The 15,600-nt window shown below is 45.8% G+C and overlaps 1 protein-coding gene across 1 annotated transcript in view; it reads right to left on the bottom strand.

Annotated features, from left to right (window-relative positions):
* Positions 1-3,258, bottom strand: part of C8A (complement component 8, alpha polypeptide) — a 19,164-nt gene extending 15,906 nt beyond the window's left edge. The window contains exons 1-2 of the mRNA XM_009319798.1: positions 3,140-3,258; positions 898-1,040 (exon numbers count right to left, since the gene is read on the bottom strand). Coding sequence (XP_009318073.1) covers positions 898-1,040; positions 3,140-3,258 — 262 coding nt within the window. The remainder of the gene's footprint in view (positions 1-897; positions 1,041-3,139) is intronic.
* Positions 3,259-15,600: the final 12,342 nt, after the last annotated feature.

Raw genomic sequence — 15,600 nt, 5'->3', positions numbered from 1 at the left:
ACAAGAGAGGAAAACACTGCCAACACCGAAATTGTATCCCCCCGAGACATCACCTCCACAGTCTATGAAGCAATTACAGCTATCACTTTTATCTATATTGTTATTTTTCTGTGTAGTCCACAGGCTTTGCACATGACAAATTGAGAAGGAGAGTCAGCAGAGAGGTGGGAGCTCAGGAGATTTGCTTGAAGTTCATAAAAGTGAATTTGGGGGGGCCTGGAATGACTGTTTTAAAAAATCTTTTCCCTGCTTTATACCTTAGGAATAATATGGATTTTTTCCAGTTACACACGCTTTGTCCTGGAATGTAACATGCTCAGATGGACACAGGCGCTAATTACAACACTGATCCTGCAACATTTCTGATGGATTATTAATGAGAACTGCTGCTCTTTAAACTAGGAAGAAAAAAAAGAAAAGGAAAGAGAGAAGAGCCAAATAATTTACTGATTATAAGTACAGGAACAAAAAAATGCAGGGATATAAACTCAGTAGAAAGCAAAATTATGACAGGTATTTGAAAATGAATTCTTGAATTATGAAGACATGTGAAATGATATAAAAAGCTGAGAACAGGAGCTGGTGAATGAAGGCTGCTTTTAGTTTCTTTTCATTGGAATATTTGCATTCAGAATCAGGGGATACTTAATTAAATCTGAGATAGAAAAAGAAGAAAGTCTTGGGCAAATATTCTAGCCTGATTCTTCCACCATTTGCCTTGATCTTGCATTTTGCTGTTCTGCTGCCTTAAATGAATTTATTCCCCAAGTTTACACCAGGGTAAGTAAAAGCCTCTCTAGTAGAGGAGCATCTCCATCATATTTGGATGAGTTTACTGGATGCTTCAGAATGATGAATATGTATAGTATATATAATTAATGTGTGTACATCGTCATCACAGACACGTCTGAAGATAAATGAATACATTACAGTGGAGTCTTACTTTTCTCTCCTGGCAAGGAAAGCAATCAGTCCATTCTGACCACTGGCTCAGCTGACAGTCGACAGGAGCCGAAGAATTAACGTCTCTGCTGCTTCTTCTAAGGAGGGGAAGAGATAGCGGTCTAAGGTCTTTGAAGTTGTGTTTTAAGGATGGCTGGAGGCTAGCAGGGAGAAAATGATCTGTTTGTGTGTTTTTCCACCGGGAACCTATTTTGTAGGAAATGGGAAGCATCCCTTAGCAGGGGGGGCTGTACTACCCGAGATGCCCCGTCCAAGTATTCACCATCAGAATTGGTCAGGGGCAGCAGGTGCAGGACCTGAGGATTTCGTCTTGGGTTTCCTGCTATCCCAAGAGATCCTAGCCCTTTCCTGTAGGTAGATTGCAATAAAATATATGTACATCATATATGTAAGACCAAACACACTGAATAAACAAAAGGAATGTCAAGAAGAGACAGGTTTTAAGGAAAGGCTTCTTTTTTGGCTTTCTTCTCAGAAGCACATCACAAGGTCCAGGAGTAGTGATGTTTATCACCTTGGACCTGTTCTGAAATCTATTGATTTTGCTTTTTTTACACCATTGTGAACTCATGGTCAGTATTTTTCCAGACAAGTATGAAATCAGGGTCTGATTCCCATGGGCTTTGCGGAGCGGTGGGAATGGCTGCACCAACAGTGCTGAGAAGGCAAGGTACAAAGCCATGTTGACTATGGGAATTTGCTGGTTCACTATTTCTAAAAGGAAATACATAAATTCTGAGAAGAGGGAAAAAACTAAAGGAAGACTATAAAAGCAGAAAATGGCAAGGGTTCTGTATCGCAATGGCCCTTGGATCAGACTCTCTGCACATACAGTGAATATCATTATTCAACAGCAAAAAAATACTTCTCTTGCCTCCCAGCCCAGTTGTTATGATCTCTATTTATGTCCCTACTCCTACAATCTTTATTTGTATAATGCGTTTCTTTGTCTTGAGGAGCAATCTGTGGTGTGTCAGTACAACTCTGTGTTTGCCACAGCCTTCAAAGCATTTTGAAGGGTTATTCTGAGCCAAATATTATTATTTTGGTGATTAACTAATGAGCAGTCTGTTTTACTTATGAGACTGCAGTCCAAAGAGAAATATTGATAATTAGCAGAGGTACGGAGCACATTGGGGATTCATCAGAGGCTGTAGAAGAGAGACTACTAAATGAAAACCACAACAGCTCAGCAAGGGAGCCTGTGGATGCAGATCAGTGCCTGAGATAAAAAGCCACCATGTCTCCAGGAAAACAACAGGACCCTGCAGACAAACACAGAGCTGGAGGACACGCATGTATTGATGCCTTTTCGCTCTGACAGGAGGATTTGTGGGCTGTATCCTTCAGCACTTCACAAAGTACTTAATTGGCTCACCTTCGATTGGATTTTACATTTACCTCTTCATTATTCTGCCTTGTTTGATAAGTTCATCAAACATCAAAAATCTCGTCTTTGTTCATTTTCAAAAGGGATTATCAGAATAAGCCTTCATAATTAAGTGTATCACTACCACATTTTTTTCCTTTCCGCCTTCTCCTTGTCTCCACATTCCAATTATCACTGATACCTTTTTTGATCCTTCTAAATCATATTTGCCTTTAGAACAAGCCTGAAATTAATAGCTGTAGAAAAAAAATCCAACTATTTTCCTATCATGACACTATAGCTTTAGAAAAAGGTAACTTGTTTATTCCCTTCCTTCAAAGCCTAAATGACACTCGTATAGGTTAATAATATTGTTCAGGGAAAAAAAATAGAGGTATGAGAATCTGGCTTGGATTGAAAATTGGGCTATAAACATGCACTTGTTAACTTCACATTGTCAGGTGCAAAATAATTGTAATGAAAAAGAATATGAAATATATTTGCCTGTAAATCGTCCTGTATGGGGAATTCATTCCAAGTGCCCAAAACCAGTATGGTACTTTTGGTAAGGAAGTTTAAGAAGGCTTAATAGTCATCTCTAAAAGAAAAACCATTGTGCAAACAGTTCATATAAGAAGGAATTATGATGCCTAGCTTGGGCTTTGGACAACTGCCAATATTTTTTTTTCTGGTAGCTGTTTATGGAAAGCACAGTGTGCACATGCCTCAAGTCAGGACAAAATTGATGGGCTGGCTTACTTGCCTGTAATTTCTATATGTAAAGCTGGGGGGGGAGGACAGACTTACCTGTGGGAAGGCAATGCCTCGAGCTCCCTGCATGCTGTAGCCGTGGCCTGACGTGCCGGTAAAGCCAGCGAGCATACGGAGAGAATCAGAGGAGAAAGCTGACACAGGCTCCACCGCATTGTTTTTCCATATGTAAATGTTTGCTATAGATTAGCTGCAAACAAAAGCTTTAGGCTTCAGGACGCCGTGGGGCAAGCACTGCTAGAAGAAGCACAGAGCCCACCGGACTCCAAAACGCTGCGGTAAATCATTGACGATGGCACAGATCAAATCACAAAGAATCAGGACACATCCCGGAGGCCTTTGCCCTTTTGAAAACAAATTCCCAGTTTTCTGGCAAGGGAATGTATTAAACTGTGCAACTGTTTCCACATTTAAGTCAATCAAGTCCTATTGCAGCAGCGTGTTTCTTGCCCAGCTTGCACCCTCCTTTTAATTTGAAGGAGGAGGAAACTCATTTTATCTCCCATAGTGACTTAACTGCAATTTTGGTGCGTCTGGTCGATGACAAGGGAAAAGCTTCCCAGTACAGCAAATTGAAGATTATTACAAAATTCTGTTATGAGGAACATGTGCCTTCCAGATACATCAAGGAAACGTCAGTTCAGCTTCTTCCCATTGCCATCCCCATAAGATAGTGTCCCATCTCCAAAGCTAATGTAAGTTATCACCTGTTTTTTGATGGCCCTACACAGTCACTGCAACATGAGAATCAAAATCTTTGTTTTCTAAAGTGATTTGGGGTGAGGAAGATGCCCCCTAAATCTGAAATTCTGTCTTACCCATATGCTGTGCAAACCCATCTGTTAGTGGTGGCTCTAATGTTTTTAGCTGGTTGGGATCTTAACACAGAAGTAGTGGATGTGTACAGGTATAAAAAAGCGATACCGTAGAAAGCAAGAACACCATGGGTTGTTTATTATTAAGATAATAGTCACAAGATGAGAATATTTAGTTTTCATGTGCTGGAAGAAAGAAAAAATGGCCATTGGAAAGACACTTGATTATGCTATAGCCCAAGTTGCCCTGTACCCATGTTGAGCTTGCACATAGCCTGCAGAATTCCCCCAGGGGCTCCTGGGCAGGCACAAAAGTGCACAAGGAATCTATAACTTTGTTAAATATTAGTTAAAAAAAGAGTAAGAGATCTATGGAGACTTTTGTGTTCGAACAAGGGTCTATAACTCCCTGCTTTTTCTTCTGCATAAGTGGGCTGAGATGCTTCATGCATAAATGAAGTGTTCCCAGTAGCAAACTGGAAGCTTGAACCTCAATAAATTCAAGAGAAAGTGTAATTATTGTAGGAAAATCTGGTCTTGGGTTATTACAGCTATTAAGCAGACAGTGAATTGTCCTCTGTCCACAAAAGACTGGGATAGAAGTGTCACTTTGTGTATTTCCCAAATTAATTGCAAAGCTCATTTCAATAGCTGGTATTGTAAATTATCAAAATAAAAGGACCTCTTACCGTGTTATTTTAATGTAATTAAAGTTCAGAATGACCCTGGGGCTTGTCTTTGCTAAACATGAAGAAATGTAGCACATGGGTAAACTCTGTAGTGAAATGAAATGAAAACTGCCTTTTTGTGACCTTCGAGAGTATGTTAATGTAATCCCTTACCTACTAATGCACTTCAGATGAGTTCAGAAAGTCCTTCTCCTTTCTTTGCCTACACAAGAAGAGCTCAAATAAGGGTTTTAATATATTTTTTTTTTTTATGTACTATTAAACCTAAATTGCTTTTCCCTGGGAGAAAAGCAGGGGATTGAAACTGGCCTAAGGCGATCCCCACCGTTACCTCCCTATTACAGATTACAGCCTCTCTGCATGTTGCTGTTAAGACAGAACGACATGAAAAGGTTTTAGCAATGCTTATAAAGGTCTGGTGGGGATGGACCCCACTGTCCACGTGGTGGGAGCCTCCCTGGCCATCTGCCAAATCTGTCTTCAGTCCAAACTTCTGCCGTCCTGTGATATAAATGGCTGCTTTGCACAGTCAAATGCCTCCTCAGAATCTAAGCAAGACTGTCGAAGCATTATATCTTTTCTGATAGCAGCATCAGAAACACACCATATATATAATGAAAGTTATTTGTGGCACGTCTCCCAGGTAAAGGCTGGGCTGGTTTGTGCAATCAGGCACAACAACAACAATTTTGCACTGATAGGTGAGGTCGTTTGTGGGGAGGCGTGCGAGAGAGATTTAAGCGGCAAGCAAGGCACACCACGTTAGAGGTGAAATTGAAGAACCTTTCTCAAAGGTGTTATGTTCCAAAAGTGATATATATAAAAGTTATGGTTCCATTTATAATGTTATGAATTGAACTTGTCTAAAATGTGTGTTGGATCCTTGCCTCTAAACCTGAATTAATTCTCTGAACCTCTGGCTTGCAATGCTAGCCATGCTGTCGATAGTGATGCAGTCACCTTCAGGATGATGAGCCATGAACTGAAGTCCTGGGGCTCTTCAAGAGCGTGGAAATACGGGCTTGTGAGCAGGCTGGGCTGAGCAGCGAGCTCGCTGCAGCAAAGCCTGGGTGGGAGTTTGCATCGTCACTTTGGGATTATTCCCATAGCAAAGCTCTTTTCCCCGACACTGAAGAACCTTTCACTGCCAACCTCTAATTAGAAGACACAAAACTCCTCAATTACAACTCTTACGTATCTAAAATCAGGAGCAGATTAACTCAGTGTAAACGGACTTGGGCACCCACTTTTCCCCTCTGATAGCAATACAGGATTTTGTTCCACTTCAAAAAGTCTCCACTTCAAATGTCTTTGGCCCAACAAGGGGAATTAATTTCTGCCTGCAGAATGCATTGATCTTTTAAATAGCACCTGAACAGCACATTCGGTAACGTGGCTGCCTACACGAGCATAGCTCCAGGGTGAAGTTATATTACACGAGCTAACATAACATTGTTGTTGTCCAGCAATTTGCATTTGTACTTTCTTTATATGTAGATTTCTATTTTTACTATATTCATATGGTTTTTCTGCAGGGGATACAGTTACTTAAAAGAATTATGCTTTTTTATGCCAATATTCTATGTATAACATTTTGTAGTACATTATTCATGCAATACTGTAAATCTGAATTTTGTTCCTGACTTGAAGACCATGAACATCTAATGACAGAGTCCTGTTCTTTTTTATTCTGTTTGACACACCATACCCCCAAACTTGTACCCGAGCTTCTTGCTGTCAATGTGACTGACACCTGCCACGTGCTGTTCGTTCTCTCATGGTTCTCCAGGGAAAAGTGCAGAGCAGACAGCCTTTCATTCAGTGGTGGTGGGGTGGTGTTTTTTTAAAAATATAGAGATTGTTGCAATGTACAGAGGTTATAGAGATGTTAGATATGGCAAGAGCAAGAAATTATGCCTAGCAATTGGAGCTCTGCCCTTGGAAAGTTTGCTGTTTCACACGCGCTTTTGCAGCACACATGGGCTTTCTCAGCTCATCCTCTCTGCAAGCGCTGGAGAGATTTCTCTGCAGAGTAGCTTGGTAAAATAACTTCTGTTTTGCCAAGGAAGCAAAGCTGGTTACCAAGGTCTTAATCTCTGAACTTCAAAATCAAAATCCCACATAGATACCTTCAAGAGAAGGGTTTAGATTTGGAAGATGGCTTTATATTGTATAGCAAACAGAAGACGCAAGTGGAAGTATTAAGAAGGATAAGACAGATGTAATATGTTTGCTGTAGTTTACGCTGCTGAGCAGATGCTCTTCGCTAGATGATGTTTCTGCAGTCTTGAAGGCCTCATGCCTGTGTGTGCTGCAGTACTGTAGGGCAAGGAAAGGGTGCTACAGACTGTACCTGACCCTGGTCATCGTCCTCTGTGTCAGTGGGGTGACAGCAAACACTGCCTGCAGGTGCTGGCAGGAGTGGTCACTGTCACAGTGATGGTCCCACACCACAGGTAGCGGTCGTGTCCTGATAACAGGGCTGACCAACCTCTGCAACCACCAACATGCTTCCCCTCTGTGCACCAGTTGTGCATCTCATTTCCTGAGGTTCATCTCTTTTTCATCCCCAGCTTAAATTCTCCGGCCACTGAGTGCTCGCAGTGAGATGGTGCATTATAAGGACCAACAAAGCTATGTGTCATTTATGTGCATCGGGCATGTGTGCCAGTTACTGAACCCAGCAGCTGCAGAGAATTGTGGAAAACGTCCACCTAAGGACCAGAAGACGACCCCAGCTCTAGTGCTGGACATGCCAGTCCTCACTTGGTGTCACTGAACACTGAACTGGTCTGATAACATACCTTCTACCAGAGTAAACAGCCTTAAACACACAAGCAATTATATGGGCTGTATTGCTAAAAAAAGAAGTATGCACTTAAGTGTGGGATCAGGGCCATACTGCAGAGACAACCTTGTAGCTTAGACAGATGAAAAACCTGAAACATTGCAAGGCTTTTAAATTGATTTTCTTGACTGCTACAGTGCTTCAATGGGGCTGATCTTAAAACTTCTGAAGGAGCCGCATGGGTACCTACATTGGCTCCTCCTAAACAACACTTTGTCCTGGCCAGTAAAAGAAAGTGTTAGCTTTTTGAATGCAAGGATCAATAATCCTACATTTTCTTAAATTTCTCGTTAATGCCAGTAATGCAAGACAGAGCGAGCGGCTCGATGGTGGAACAAGTGATCCTATCTCCCCCTCTGCTGGAAAACCACGATATGACCGCCTGGCAGAAAAAGGGTGAGATGTGCGTGGAACCGGGCTGGGCTTGCTGCTCTGGCCCTCCTGGGGACAGAATAAGGCATAAAAACTGAGCCCAAATCCCCCCTAGCACAAAGTTGTGCCCTGCTATCCACTTTTGCCCATTTTTCTGGGTTCTGAGGTGTTTTTTCAGATATATGGACCCTACTGTGTTGCACCCAGGAGCGGCCATTTCCCTTGCTCTGTGCCCCATCTCCTTCCCCCAGTGCTGTCCCACATGCGGGGTGTGACAAGGGAAAATAACTTGTCAGACCGTCCCCAATCTATAATATTGTGACACTGGGCATTATCACCAATTATGTCATGGGCAATACCTGAATCTATTTGTCTTCCAAAGAAGACTGGATTGCCCAAAAATTTCCCTGGTCTTCCCCAGTCACGCTGCCCTGCCTTTCTAAAAGTCTGGGAGATTAGGAATAAATCATATTCCCAAGATCTGCTGTTGTTTCTGGTCTCTAGTAACACCTCTGTGAAATCCAAAAACCCCCAAAATCCCAAATCTGTATAATGTACCTATACCGTATGACAAATCCCACCAGACACTAAGTAGCTGAAAAGGTTAATGCAGGGAAAGTAAGTCTACTGAATGCTGTGCTTGCAGCCCTGGGACTGCTGTGTCCATATAAGATACTAATTGCATCACTGCAAAAAACTCATCCAAATCATAAAATTTAAAATTTTTAAACGGGCTGAAATTGTTTGTTCTGGGGAGATCGTGCATGCTTAGGAAGTGTTTGGTGCTGTTGCTCTCAGTAGTGGTATTTGGTTTTATTCGAGTTGGGGCTATGCCTGGGAACTCCCGTTCTGGGTCGGTGCCTCTGATACACAAACCCAGACCAAACCCCAAGCTCCTGCTGCAAACTGCTGCTTGTTTAATAGCAGCGGTGGACAAGGTGGTCATTGTGTTTTGCTGGGACGTCGCTGTTCATGGCAGTTTGCAGCTTGCTGGGAACCGATGGGAGGCACCAGCGCTGCAGGGAGAGGAGGGGCAGGAGGGGAAGGGCTATAGAAGGGATTACCCGCATTCCATCCAGCATTTCGGGAAGGGTATAAAGTCCTGTTTTGTCGTGTCCTGACATATCTGTCTAGTTTCTCTAAGGAAATTGTGCCATGTGGCCCATTAAAAGATGACTTACATAGAGCAGCACCAGCTCTTTACCATCAGGTGTTCCCCAGAAAGGTCCAGAGCCAGAGAAAAAAGTCGGCTTCCACTTCTGCGGTGTTTGATCTATACAGCACCACGGCTACACTGCGCTACCCGTGCAGTTATTATAGCTTGGTGCGATTTATGGCAGCCCTGGGGCTGCTGTCAAAGGGAGGTGAGGCGAGTGGGGTCCCGCCAGGGCTAGCACTCACAATATGCATGTTTTAAAGAAACATTTGGCATTTCCTTTTTATTTTTAGAGCCCATATAGACGAATCTGCCCTGTCCTTTTCCGCAGGACCGTGGGTCTGAAGTCACAACCTCCCGGTTCTCCAACAGTGCTTTAATTCACAGCCCGTGTTCATACCCCTGGGCGGGTCATAAATCCTCCCCAGCTACCTGTACACAAAGACAGCATTTATTTTCATCACGTCGCAACTCCAGCCCTGGCTTGGGGGACTTCCCTGCCAACTCTCTGCTCGGTAGGACCCCTCTTTCTTCTCCGAGACCACCACACAGCAGGAGGGCTTTTCATGTGGCAAGAAATGAAACTCATGCCTCGAGTCATGTCTCCGATGAATGAGTCTTTTTTTTCCCAATTTCTTCTCCTTTTTTTTCAGCTCTCCTCAAGCTTGGCTCTGGAAAGCAGGGTCAGGTTAGGCTGCGAGAGCATCGGTCCCACACCCAAGGGCATTAGGGATGCTTGGGGCAAGGCTTTCCTCAATGCCCATGTGCAGACGGGGAATGTCCATCCATAAGTCATGTATTGCACCCATTACCTTCAAATTAGTGGAGAGAAATCTGGGACACCTTCAGACAATCATACGCACACAAGTTGCTATCAGATCCTTCACATCACGGACATGCTTTACTAGTCCCTTTTCCCCTAATCTCAAGGCTTGCTATTGCTGCGGGGTTTCTTTTCCAGGCAGCTGTTTGGGAATGATATATATGAGCGGTGCTGTGTCCTGGTATGTGGGATTAGGGTCAGCTGGTGATGGGTGAGTATTGCTCAGGCTGCCGATGGCTCCCTGCCCACCCAAGCCCTATTGACAGCCGCCTCTGAATACCACCCAGCACCCGCGCTCCATGCAGCAGTCATCTCTGCTCGAAGGCAAACATCAAGTGCTCCCGCAAAGAAAGAGGAAATAATATTTGATCAGTTATGGAGGGAAAAAGAAAGTCCTGGGGCTCTCAGTTCTCTTCTTGCCAAGCTAACCAGCCTTGCTCTTCCTGGGAGACGTGCTCTGTAAAAACATGGGCTCAATGTTTGGACAGATCCTTTCAGGCTGTTCTCCAGGGCAGAAATATCCAGTGATGGGAAAAATCTTGTTTGCCCTAATTTAACTGGTCTGTCCTTAGGACTCTGAGAAACAGCTCACCGTGAAAAGGAGCTGCTTCACCAGGGAAAATGTGTGGGCTTCAGCGAGGATGACTGTTTTTGCTGGGCTCTGCTATCCAGAGGTGAAGAAAACACTTGGTTCCTCCAGGGAGATGTGTGTTTTAATCACTCCGAGGTCTCTGGATTCTGCTGGGGGAAGAACCTGGTGCAGGCTGGGCTGATGCAGTGGGGTGGGTATCACCCATGGGGAGACCTACAAAGGGTGGGGTAGGGATCATCGCCCCTGCATGGTGGGACTCCTCTGCTCTCCTCAGCTTCACTTGCCCCAGGTGTGAGAAGGGATCTGAGAACTGCCATGTATATGGACACCATATGGACATGGGTGCTGTAGGGGCACCCATGCCGAGGGGAAGTGTCAGTCTTTCCCTCAAAAAGCAAACTAGACCCGATTCTTCCCTTTCTGAGCCCATCCAAAGCCTGCCGTGGTGTTGATATTTGTGGTTCAGGGAATCCGTGAGTCAGGTCATGGAAGTGTGGACGGGCAGGGCTGTGCTCCTGCAGGCTCAGCCCTGCCCAGGTGAGGCTCTCCCCGCCCTGGGGGCAGACCCGTGCCTTGGCCCAGGTGTGTTTTTGGGCTTGCCCCGCCTCACCCGCTGCTGTGGCAGCGGCAGAGACGGTCGACCGAGCAGGGAACAGCCAGGGCAGGCGCAGACCGGCGACAGGGGCAGGGGAACATGCTGCCAGGCTGAACCACTGGAGCCAGCACGGAGCAGCGAAGGGATGGACGTGGTAACTGCTGGGGTGCTGCTACTTTCCACCCTCACCGCAGCAATGGGCTGCTCTCTCTCCTCTGCCCCCCAGCCCGGGTGAAATATTTGCTGCTTGATTTTCTGCTGCTGATTCGTAGCTTTGGGGCTGTTATCTCAATGAAGTTCTGGGAGCAGTTTAACCTTGGGGTTAGGTGCTTGCTCTCAATGCTGCATTTGCTCTGCGTGGGGACCACAAAGCGACAGCTTTTCTGCTCCAAAGCAGGGGTTGAGGGGCTCCTGGTGCCTGGTTTCTCCCCCCATCGCTCTGAGATGAACTGTGGTTGCTACCTCTTAATTTAACAAAAAGTAGAGGTGGATTTTATTTTATTTTTTTTTTCCCCCCGGAGAGGCCGGTGGGTTAATGAGTAGACGGTATCTGCGGCGTGCTCTCGTCAGCGTGCCCGGGGTGCCTGGGCTTGGCTCCAGCTGCCCTGCTGCGGGGCAGAGGGCAGCACTGATTAAACATTTACTCATGGGAGCTCCCTTGGAAATCAAGATAAAGAATGGATGAAACCAGAAAAATTTCAGGAGGGGAACATGCAGTGCTTCCTCTCGGCTGTCCTGCATGTCACATCTTGAGTGGGGTTTTCTCTCCCAGTGTTGATTGGTTTTAGAAAAGCAACTGCAGAAAACTAATGAGAACTCAGATTCCTTTTGGTTAGTCCTCAGTATCAGCACAAACCTCCCACTGCTGCTCTTTCTAAAAGGTATCATTATCATAGGCTTAAGCTGAGCTTTATTCTGCTTCCTAGAATGATATTAATGTTAGAAGAACATTTTATTTATAGGGAGAAAATATGGAAAGTTTAGCTGTCCCCTGACTCCGTAATGCTCATAGCTTTCCGGCCAGTGGAAGTTTGTTTCCTTTTTATTCTCCCCCTCTCTCATTTTGCGTGGGCTTTTGCCAAATATATTATTATTCACAGTGAATGATTTGGCCAGATGTAGCTATAATGCACATTGTGAGCTTTTGGCAGTCCTTTAAATTTATTAGTGTATTCTCCCCACTTGTCAACTGGTCTAATTTTCAGGGGAGTGCCTCTCCCCACTGTGCTGAGCCCTCCCTGGGCTGGTGGGGCACTGGGACTGGGACTTCATGCGTGTCCTGCCGGCCTGCAACCCACTCGGCACTGTGTTTAGGCTGAGCATCTCCCTGAGCTAGCTCAAGGTGCGCAGGTTGAGCCGGACAGTTGCTTGGGTAGGTCTGTGGTTTGAAACAGTCCCAGCTCTGATGGAAAAATATCCTTGCAGAGACCGGGAGAACTCATTGCACCTCGGGGGGGGTCATGCTAAGCTCAGCCCTCTGCAAGGAAGCAGAGGCTGCAGAGGGAGAGAGGTGCGGGTGTGCAGGAGCTGGATGTGGGGTGCGATTTAACCCCATCCTCCCTGCAGCCACCGCTGCTCCTGGGCGGTTCGGTGTGCTTGTCCAGGGGCTGTACGTGTCCCTCCCACGCCGGGTCTGCTCGTGGCATTGGTGCCAATATCCCAGTGGGCTGCAAACTGGGGGAAACTATATTCTAGTGAAGGGCACTGAGAGTGCATTAAGCACAGATAACCTTCCCGTTAATTAGACAAATCATTTGAAGCTGCCATTTCAAGGCAAGAGGAATAACAACTTGAGAGGGGAAAAAGGGATTCTTGTATCCATCCCTCTTTAATGAAAGGTAGTGCCAAGCTAGTGACTGTCACAGCCATTTCTGTCACAGCCAGTGCCAGGGAGAGGCCTGACTGAAAACCCTGTTTCGCAGGAGTCTGTGTCACCTGTGGCACATTGAGACATGCAGGTACTTTTTCTTTTCTATTTTCTTTGTCTCTGAGGGCACTGATGAGGAACTATGTGCTACAGTAAAGAAAATCAGTAAGGAGAGGTAAACAGCATTGAACTCTCCAACTGTTGCTGCAGCACATGCAAAAGCTCGGTGCAATCGCATTAGGGCACCTCGCTGTTTTATTTCCTGTCTGGCATCGCTGGAGGAATCTGGCACATGTGGGATTATTTTTTTTCCAAAATCTGATTCATCTTCCGTATGCTTCTGAAAACTCCCATTCCCATCGGCTCGCCACTAGATTAGGCTGTCTGGGCAGCTTACACGGCATCACGCTGCTGACCACTAATATGAAATATAATTGGAGCAATTCAAACCTCTCCCCCAAGGGTTGGTTCTTTACATCATGCACTACCCTGTGAAAGTAATAAAGCCAGTGAAAGGGGTTATTCAAGAGAAATTGTCAGTGTTTAATAAATCGTGCAATTAAATGCAATAAAACCTCAGTATGCTATTCATCTGTTCTGCCTTAACACTTAAGGCTGGGGCTTTTTTCAGAATAACGAAGTTCTGTCCTAGATAATTTTTTCCAATTTCCTCATTAGACAGGTTCTCGTGAAGCCTTACAGTTCTCCGCACTGAACTAAGCTGCCAGAGTAGTGCACCTAATGTAATCATGGCATATAAAAAGTTATAGAGCAGTTCAAGGACTTAAGTAGCTCATAAATTTTTCTTCATATTTTCTCCCTAGTTCAGTTCAGGGCTGAATTCAAGCCATGATATTGCAGGCAAAAATTGTGTTCCCCTTTCTCCAGCATGGGACGGCGAGATGCCTGGGAAAAGGCTTGAAACAAAACATTCTTTAAGTGCCCTTTTAAACTGCACTGTCACTGATTAGCTCTCTTTATTCAAAATCACATATAACCTGGGGCCTGGTAACTGTATGGGAGAGGAATCGAGTATCTTAGCCAGTATTCATCACCTGGACTGGGAGATGCTCTTGCTGTCATCTTGTGTGCTGTGCCATTGATTTGTATGTCCTCTGCTTCCTGGGGTGGGAATAATGGCAAGGGGAGAAGCATCTGAAGAGCCATGGGGACCCTGAGCTGAACCAACATGTGGAGGAAGAAGATTTTTGTCCCGGGGTCATTTGGAGCCCGCCAAGGAGGATGTTTGATGCTTCTCTTCCCATGGTGAAGTTTTCTAAAGGAGACAGGGGATGGACTGGGGATCTCTGGAGCAGCACCGGCCTCTCCCCTGGCTGGTGCTTGTGTACTGAAAATAAAGTGCAGCTTTCCTACTCAACAGGTGCATAGGCGGTATAGAGCTTCCTGGCAGAGGTGCTGCTAACATTCATTTTAGTGTTTGCCTCCCTCCAGAGGGAGATTCTCCAACACTGGGTGACGTTGGGGAGCAGGAGCCACCTCCACTGGTCCCGCTGGCTCTGCTTGGTTGTGTTTCCATGCTCTGCTCCTGTGTTTTCCCCCTGTCTCAGCTCTGTTGCCTTTATCAGAAGTTATCTGTGAGCCTTTGGAGGATCCTTTGAATGAACTAATTCTCTCCTGCTTTTAAATTTTCACTAGGCTCTCCATATCCTTGGTGACCAGGGTGGAGACTGCAGCCTCTTTCTCTCTGAAACGATCATGATTGTATAAATTGCCTGTTGCCACCTCTGAAAGCAGATGTTTTGTGCTCTCCTCTCTTCCCCCTCCCAGGAAGGTGTGACTGATTTCAGAGCCCTCCGAGCAAAATTTCAAAATGACTCCAATTTGGCCAACAAGCTGGTGCAGCCGCACAAGAAGCCTCCCACTGAAATCCCTCCTAAGCTGGGCTCTGGAGGTAACGCAGTGTCCAGCCCTCTGCCCTTGAGTAAGAGAGAAGTGGTAATACTAAAACCCAAGGATGAACCTGCCCATCCTGCCTCCCAACCCTCTGCGCTCACCCAACGCGACCCCTTGGTGTGGCCTCAAGCCAAGTTGAGTTACATGGAGCTGACGGGGCACAACAAAGAGCACAAAGGCAACATCTCGGAGAAAGGGCCGAGTTCTCCCAAGAACAGTCCAGCGAAGCCTCTGCCATCCTATTGCACTGACCAGCATGGATCAGCTCAGGCAGCTCCAGAGGGCCCTCTGCTCCCAAATTCTTTCCACCGTGCCCTACAGATCTGGGAAAACACTTTATCCTGCAGCGAGAAAGCAAGTGCAATGCTCCCAGCACAACGGGCAGCAAACTCATACGTGCACCCTTGCCCAGAGCAGAGGGCGACGCGTGCTCCGGCTGCATTGGGCAGCAGCAGGATGCGACCGTCTGGAAGCGAGCCCACACTGGACTTGCCTGCCCAGAAGAAGGATGCTCTGCATGGCAGCAGGCCGGCTCTTCCCCAGGCTCTCAGAGGACACAGGGGCTCCGATGAAGCTGCTGCTGAGAGTGCAGCGGCAACTGCGTTCTGCCAGCCGGGTTATCGCACACCAAGAGAGCAACCTCAGCACCAGAAAGGTATAGTAAGCTATACTCTTAACAGTAAGCATATATGTATATATCCATATGAGCATATATGTGTATAGGTGCTCTAAAAGTGCAGGATACAGCAGCTGGAGAGAAAAGCTGTTATGAATTGGGACTCTTAAACAAGAGGCCAAACTGGCCCGTTGGAGTGCTCCCTTCCTT

Source organism: Pygoscelis adeliae, unplaced genomic scaffold (assembly GCF_000699105.1).
Source record: "Pygoscelis adeliae isolate BGI_AS28 unplaced genomic scaffold, ASM69910v1 Scaffold181, whole genome shotgun sequence".
Taxonomy (NCBI): domain Eukaryota; kingdom Metazoa; phylum Chordata; class Aves; order Sphenisciformes; family Spheniscidae; genus Pygoscelis; species Pygoscelis adeliae.
Note: the sequence above shows the minus strand (reverse complement) of the source record. Positions and strands in the feature narration are given on the sequence as shown.